We start from the raw sequence: 8,322 nt of genomic DNA on the forward strand, positions 1-8,322 counted from the left end.
CTGGGGATTTAGCTCAGCGGCAAAAGCGCCTGCCTGGCAAGCGCAAGGTCGTGAGTTCGGTTCCCGGTACCGGAGAAAAACAAAAACAAAAACAAAACAAAACAAAAAAAATATATGGGGTAGAGTAGCTTAGTGATAGGGTCCGTGATTCATTCTCTGTCTCTCTCTCTCTCTCTGCATATGTGTATATATCTATATAAAATTTATGTATATAATGTGCATATATATAATTTACTTCAACATGTTTTACTTATAAATTATCATCTATGTGATGAAAATAATCTCAAAGCTGTGATGACCAGCAGACATAGTACTAAATTAGAAGTTAGAAATTCTGGGCTAGGGGTGTAGCTTTATGGTAGGATGTTTGCCTTGCATGCATGAGCTCTCAGTTTGATGCCCAGCACTAGCCAAAAGAAAAAGAAGTTAGAAATTCCATATTCCACTTCTAAATTACCTTGACAAATTCATCTTTCTTCCAATAAGTAAAAAGGATTGTAATGATTAAAGATATAGAATGGTATATGAACATATATGTATTACATGAATTTGAAAGAAAGTTTGAAAGAGAAAGGGCAGAGCCACTCAGTTTACACCTAATGTATAGATGGTATATGAGTTTTTTTTTAAGAATATCTAGGTATGAGATGCTGATTTGCTTTTAATTTTATTGTTTTATTAAAAGGAGAATTCTTTCATCGTCATGTTTCCAGATTTGCAGTCTATAATAAACTGGGCTCATATTCTACCAGTGGTACCAAGGACAAAAGTATGAATTTAGATAGAGATAGCCTGTTGAGGATTACTTTTTATTAAAAATCCTATAACTTGTTAATGAAATATGGCACACTCATATAAGGTGTTTTCCCAGGTGAGAGATTGATGTTTCAGCCTCTAAAGATCCCAAATCAAGATCAGAGAATTGTCCTTGCAGTTATTTAATATCTAAAATTGGCAACAGTATAAACAACTAACTGTAAGGAAATGGTGAAATAAATTATTTTAACTAATTTTCTTCAAAAAGTTTAAAAAATCAATCTGTGCCCATTGCAGATAAATTAGAAAACCTAATTAGGCAAAAAGAAAGAGAGCAAAGACAAGGGGTAGGGGTGTAGCTAGGTTGCAGTGTGGTTGCCTAGTTTGTAGAAGGTGTGAAGCCCTGGGTTCAATCCCTAAAGCTGCAGAGACAGAGACAGAGACAGAGACAGAGACAGAGACATCCATTATCTTGGGGGTAATAATGCTGAAATGTTTTATCTTGTTCTGTCAGCTTTTCTCTCTGATGTCTGTATGCATATAACCTTTATATGATTTGACTTACACTGCACACACACTTTTGTGTTAGTCTTTTGTTCCACTTAACATACTCGAGTATTGTGAAAAGTTTTAATGAAATGTACAAATTCTTATGTAGAAAAGGGTATACATTGTTCATTATTCTAAATATGTCAGCCACAAATACACATACATATATATAGGACATTGACAACCTTACTTACCCTTTCTAAGGTTCTGTCTCTTTTTCTCTAAAATTGAAGGAATAACTTGTAGTTACTGTGCAAGAGGAATATGATCAAAGTCTAGTAAGATAACACAAGGATGAGCTGGGATTGTGGCTCAATGGTTGAGTGCTTGCCTAGCATGTACAAGGTCCTGGTTTACTCCCCAGTACCTGCTTCCAATAAAATCTCATTCCTTGCTGGCCTTTTCTTTCTTTCTTTCTTTCTTTCTTTCTTTCTTTCTTTCTTTCTTTCTTTCTTTCTTTCTTTCCTTCTTTCTTCCTTCCTTTCCTTTTCCTTCCTTCCTTCCTTCCTTCCTTCCTTCCTCCTTTCCTTTCCTTTCCTTTCCTTTCCTTTCCTTTCCTTTCCTTTCCTTTCCTTTCCTTTCCTTTTTTCTTTTCTTTTCTTTTCTTTTCTTTTCTTTTCTTTTCTTTTCTTTCATTCTTTCTTTCTTTCCTTCCTTCCTTCCTTCTTTCTTTCTTTCTTTCTTTCTTTTTCTTTCTTTTTGTGGCACTGAGGATCAAATGCAGGGCCTTGTGTGTGTAAGGCAAGAACTCTACCACTGAGCCACATCCCCAGCACTGCCTTCTCTTTACTTGACAGCTATGACTGTTTTTATCTATTATGATAGAGGGCATGAAGCAGGTATGAAAAACCAGGGATCCTTTGTCTCATATAAAATAATAAGGGCTCTAATTTAAATGTGTTTATTTTCAAAAGGTTAAAATATTTGTTCTAACAGCAGGGCTGGATACTTGGAATCTAAACTATCCTGGAAATTTGGACTGTAGGTAGTAGTCCTACATACATGTCATCAGCACTAAGGACCCAAGTCAGACACTGCCAAAGGCAGCCTACCCTCTGGTTCTCTAAGTAGTAAAATGGTTGTGCATTGCAGGACCACTTCAATAGGACTCCCTGGAGCAGGGCAGTTTGGCAGAACTAAATAGAAGTTTCAGACTCCTGTCTGGATTTTTGATGCTGTATCATCTATTTTCACTCCTAAGATGTTAATTCAGAGGTGAACGTCCCTGCCCAACAGCAGCCTAGATATAGGTGAGGAGTATGTGAGTGTAAATAGGCAAAGAATTGTTAGCTGTCAGAACAGAGAGTGTGGCTTAGTGGTGGACCACTGGACTAGCATGCACAAAGCCCCAGGTCTGATCCTCAGCAATGCAAAAATTGAATGAGTGAATGAATGAAAACTCTTTATATCTAAATAATGTTTTCACTCTTTCATTTTTTAGGTCCAATTTGTTATTGTCACCATCCACATGGGCCATATCTTTCTCATGGAGGATTGCAAATACCAGTATCCAGTCTTTATGTACATTATTATGTCATATGGGTGCATTTTTCTGCTCCTTTTTCTTCATTTTTGGTACTGTGCTTATACCAAGGGTCAGAGGCCACCAAAAACTATAAAAAATGGAAACTCTAAGAACAAACAATACTAAAATACAACAGAAGGTGAACCTGTGATTCAGACTGATACCTTGTCTTCCTTGACAATCAAGAAATATTGACCTATGCAATGCATTTTGTATATTTTTTCAAAATCAAGAGCTTGTATTTTTATGATAAGTTATTGGGGTTTCTGATATTAAGAGTTCAAAGCTCCCAGGCAAGTCTTCTGATTAAAAGCTTACACAGCTAGAATTTTCTCAGCTGCTTTCAAACCTCATGAAGAGGTTTTTTGTTTAATGCATTTTGTTACAATGAAAGGAGGATGTGAAGCAACATGGTACTCTTCAAAGATGTCCAGTAGAGATGACAAATATTAGATATTTTGATCCTGGACAGAGATCCACAGAGTACAGTAGATTCCTTCTGCTGGGTTGGTAAGCCTCTAGCTGTGGGCTCTGTCACTTGTCGACTGCACTCAGAAGACGTTATTCACTCTGGAGTTCAGTTACCATTCTAAAGAGCTAATGTGGGCAAACATTAAGTGAAGTTTTGCTAAGTTGTGATTTAAAATCACTAGTAATAAATTTTAATGGATCTTTTGAACAGCTGCCATTGGTGTTGCTGGTAAGACTTTCTCACAACCCTTTTGTTGTACAAACTGTTTCAAGGTAGCAGTGCTTTCTCTTACTGTACTGATACACCTGGCATTAAGGTGAAGTTCACATTATTTTGGAAACAAGGCAATTTCTTTTGACGGGCTATTACAGTTTCACAGTTAATGTTTTATATTTCTGGAAAGAAGTGAATGTGTCAATGAAACAAATACTGTGGTAGGTTAGTGGGAAAAAATCTGGTTTGTTGTATTATGTCACTTTCTGATATCATAGTTTAGAGGGTTATCTCCTTTAAATATATATTGGCTACATACTTGAATAATCATATGATGAGCATACCATAGGAACTTTTAAATCACAAATAATTTTAGGCCACTCTTTACGCATAGTTTCCAGACAGGGTTTGAGTAGCTTATCATGCAGCTGAGGCAGGTGGTAGCATAGAGTATCTAGGGGAATATCTGCTCTGTAAGTAAGGGCTCTTCTACTTTGAGAAACTGACAGACTACATTATAGTGTCATAAATATCTAGTGTTATAAATACACTGCATGAGAAAGTATTTTCCAGAATTATGTATTGGTCTGGATTTCTTTTTCCAGATGTATAAACCATATAATAGGGGCTGGGGATTTAGCTCAGCGGCAAAGCGTCTGCCTGGCAAGCGCAAGGTCATGAGTTCGGTTCCCGGTACCGGAGAAAAACCAAAAAAAAAAAAAAAGTAACACCATATAATGAATGGCTAAAATTCACTAGGCATAGGTTTTCATATTTTCCTCTAAAGTTGCTACTTTCTAGATTTATCTTGTTCTTGTGTTTTCTTATTGGAGAACCAAAACTACCTATCCATAGAGTTTTGTCCAAAAAATAGCAACATCTGAACATTTGTGGGTCATTCCCTATTGCTTTTTCTCTTGTCATGTTTGTACTCAATTTTGAAGGGCTGCTTATGTATGAAGGACTTTAAACAACTGGTACTTATGGCCCAGGTTATTGTGTAATGCACAATAATGCTTGTACAAAAAGGCTGCATTTTTCACTAATTTTATGTTCTCTGGTTCTGTCTTCCTCCTACTCCATTTTTATGTAGCATAGCTTTGTGTCTTTACACTTACCAGATTTGTAAGGCCAGTAAGTGACCTTTAGTGATTTCATTGCTTACATTATGAACAGTTGAGGGTTAAAAATGGGGGAATTTTTTATTTTTAAAAAATAAAGAACAGGAGAACAACTAAAAGACATAGCTGCTTTATTTATTTCACTGTGAAGGTCTCAGGGTTTCTTCAGTTTTCCTGTTTTAGCTCCTCATGCCCAGCCTGTGCTAAAGTGAGGTGTGGTGGGTGCTGTTATACACAGGTACAGTTTCCAAAGACCTTTGTAGGATGAAGGCCAAATGGAAACAAAAGGAAGAGATAAAACAGGAAAGTTTATTTTTTTCCGACTCAAATTGTATAACCTTCCCTAACCTCCCCATTTGGCTTGTGCCCTGGGATATGGCTCAGTGGTAGAATACTTGCCTATTATGAGGGAGGCCATGTGTTATATTCCTAGCCCTGTAAAGAAAGGAGGGAGGAGGGAAGAAAGCAGGAGAGAGACAGAAGGAGGGAGAGGTTTGACTTGCCTATGAACTAATAGCTCATGTGACAAAACCACATTCTCGGGTCTATGAATAAAAGTGGAGAAGTATTCATGTGAAAACAGACCACAAATGACAGAGGTACTTTCCACATAAATATCAGTGGATCAAAATGAATATCACTGGATACAGAATTGGTGTCGGTAATATTTTAGTCAAAGGATTCTGGGTGCTCAAATAGGATTTCTTGTGGTATTCCATCCCACTTTTCAGGACTTCATTGACTTTGGGTTTGCTTACTTAACAAAAAAGCAAGCTATGAAATCTAGTTTATTACATAAAGCTCTATGAATCCTTGAAGACCTATGTCTCTATTGTAAATAAATGCCAATGCAAATTTTTAAATATCTAATAGAGGCTGTCATTTTATAGCCTTAATTATTTAAGTAGAATTCTTGAGTATACTACATTATTTCATAATTACAAAATTATGAGATTATATTCCCCCCAGTTATACCTTATTTCAGTTAACATTTTAAAAACTGGATAATTGTATGGAAATTGTCAAAGTTTGGGTTTGTTCTCTGTATATTATAATAAATTTGTGGCATTGTATATATGTTTGTATGTATGTGTGTTTTATTTTGGAATTTTGTCACTTGTGTTTACATGAGTAGGGAGTTTTTCATCTGAATACTCACCTAACCAAAGAATTTTACACATGCATTATATACCTACTATATTCAGGCCACTGTGCTGGACATTAGGATGACACAAAGAAGCCTAGGACATAGTTGAGACCCCTTGGAGCTTACAGGCTGGAAGATAAAATTATGCTGCAGAGTAGTATGTGATGGGTACCTACCCAATGAGTTATGTTCTGCCGTTTAGCAACTAGGGAAGGCTCTACAAAAGAATGTGAATTTGATTTGTGTCCTTAAGATGTACAGAATTTCAAAACAAGCAGTGGGCTAGTAGATAAAGAGTCTTAAATAAAAATAAATGACAAAATAAAAATAATTTTTTTCATCTCTAACTGACATGATTACACTTGGTAATGACTGTCTATGTTTGCTAAACTAATGAGGTGAAAGGTTGGTGGGCAATTCTGTAATGGATGACTTGTACTGACAAAACCTAAACCCACTGATCAATCTCAATATCATCAAAGTGGGACAATCAGATGTTATATATCGCAATACAAGGTATAATAAAACAGTTAATATTTAAAGGTTTTTAAAAATTTATTGTAGTGAAAGATTTACCATTTCTCTCCCTCAAAATAATGCCTCTTGCTTCAAAAACGCTTACCTCATTGTGCTTTCCACTTCATGAAGCAGGTCTGGAAGTCCTCTTTTGTGAGAGTCTTTAGATGCACAGTCTTGGCACCCTCAATGTCCTCAGTCAGTTCAAAATTTACCTTTCATGGTCAGTTTGACTTTGAGGAAGAACTAAAAGTTGCATAATCCCAGATACGGTGGGTGAGGACACATACTGTTTTTATGGGCCTGCCCTTCAGTTGTCAGCACCTGTAGTCACCATGTTATTTTTTTAATCACACCTCATGACAGAGGACTTCTAGAACTGCTTTAGAAAGTTTCGACAATGATGGAATAGGTATGTTTGAAATGAGGGGGAATAGTTTGAAGAGGATTAAGGACAATGTGATTTTTACTGTAATAAATTTTTGTGGGTTTTTTTGTTTTGTTTTTGGTGGTGGTGTTTTGAGATAGGATCTCACTATGTAGTTCAGGCTGGCCTTGAACTCACTGCATACACCAGGCTGGCCCAAACTCATGGCAGTTCTCCTGCCTCAGCCTCCTGAGTACTGGGATTATAGGCAAACACCACCATCCCAGGATGCTATAATAATTTTTTTTTTAATTTAAGCACTCACCATATAATTTGATCATAATTTGTATGCTATAATACTGTGAGGTATTCATATAAAACATCTTTTAAAACTTTAATCAATCCTCTATATTTGAACTACCAGCTAGAAGAAATATAGTGGATAGATGAAGATATTACAAGACATCAAGGGAATACAATTAGCCAAACCCAGGATATAACAAATTCTGTAGGACAACTTCATCAACAAAAAATAGTATTTAAAAAAAGGATGAATAGGGCCGGGGATATAGCTCAGCAGCATGAGTGCCTGCCTGGCAAGTGCAAGGTCCTGAGTTCAATTCCTGGTAGCAAAAAAAAACAAAACAAAACTTGTAAGAAAAGGCTAGGGGTGTAACATGTTCTAAGTGATAGAACAATTTCCTGCCATGCATAAGGTTCTGGGTTCAATACTTAGCACTGGAAAAAGAAAGGAGGGGACTGGGTTTGTAGTTTAGTGGTAGAGCACCTGGTTAACATGTGTAAGGACCTGGATTTGATCCCAGCACCACCAAAAAAATAAAATGGAAAGACAGAGAAAGTTTGCATAATGAGTATATGGTATATTACTATACTTTTCACTCTATTTTGTGTATATTTGCAAATTTCCAGCTTTTAAAAAGTATATATTATAAAATTCTATAAAGATGTTATTTTTAAATCTGTAGCCCAGATTGGTCTTGAACTTACAATTTTCCTCCCTCAGCTTCCCAAGTGCTGGAATTTTGCCTGACAAAAATGTTATTTTTGATTCCAAGTAGGAATCAAACTGACAGAATTATGGTACAATGTTAGTGAGTGGGAACTGGAATTGAAAGGTTTTGTCATCCTTAGAATGTTCTAAAATGTCAAGGTAGTTGCTTGTATTTAACTGTGAAGAAATAAGAATTTATTGTTTTGCTCCTCCCCCTCCAAGAAACCTAACAGAATTGATGTGATTATTTACCAGGGATGAGCCAGTAATTAGACCACTTGCTCCATCTAAGTGTTAGGAGAAACTTCAACATGTCCTTGGTGTAGTCCTTAAGTTTATAGATAAATGCAACTACAGACCATACTCGTAAGTGAAATAAATAGGACCCACATGTGTAAACATCATATTGTCTCCCTAGTGTAAGAACATGAAAGAGTAAATGAAACCCCAAATGTACAATAGATAATATGAAAGGGAAAGAAATTGTGTAAAGGAAGGAACAATTGGGATGAGGGAAAGAAGAAAAAGAAAGTACTAAGGCAATGTATACATATATATATATGTATATAGAAGGATAGCTGGGATAACTACTACCGATGTGTGGTGGTTTATTGAAAGGAACAGTTAATGCTTAAATTTTTTTA

General features: G+C 36.1%; 1 protein-coding gene across 2 annotated transcripts in view; it reads left to right on the top strand.

Annotated features, from left to right (window-relative positions):
* The window catches only part of Elovl7 (ELOVL fatty acid elongase 7), a 26,552-nt gene extending 23,571 nt beyond the window's left edge, over positions 1-2,981 (top strand). For both annotated transcript variants that reach the window (XM_013518451.1, XM_013518450.1), the window contains one exon: positions 2,747-2,981. In XM_013518451.1, the coding sequence (XP_013373905.1) occupies positions 2,747-2,956 (210 nt within the window). In that variant the 3' untranslated portion in view covers positions 2,957-2,981. The remainder of the gene's footprint in view (positions 1-2,746) is intronic.
* Positions 2,982-8,322: the final 5,341 nt, after the last annotated feature.

Source organism: Chinchilla lanigera, unplaced genomic scaffold (assembly GCF_000276665.1).
Source record: "Chinchilla lanigera isolate Chin_1 unplaced genomic scaffold, ChiLan1.0 scaffold00045, whole genome shotgun sequence".
In the NCBI taxonomy this organism is placed as follows: domain Eukaryota; kingdom Metazoa; phylum Chordata; class Mammalia; order Rodentia; family Chinchillidae; genus Chinchilla; species Chinchilla lanigera.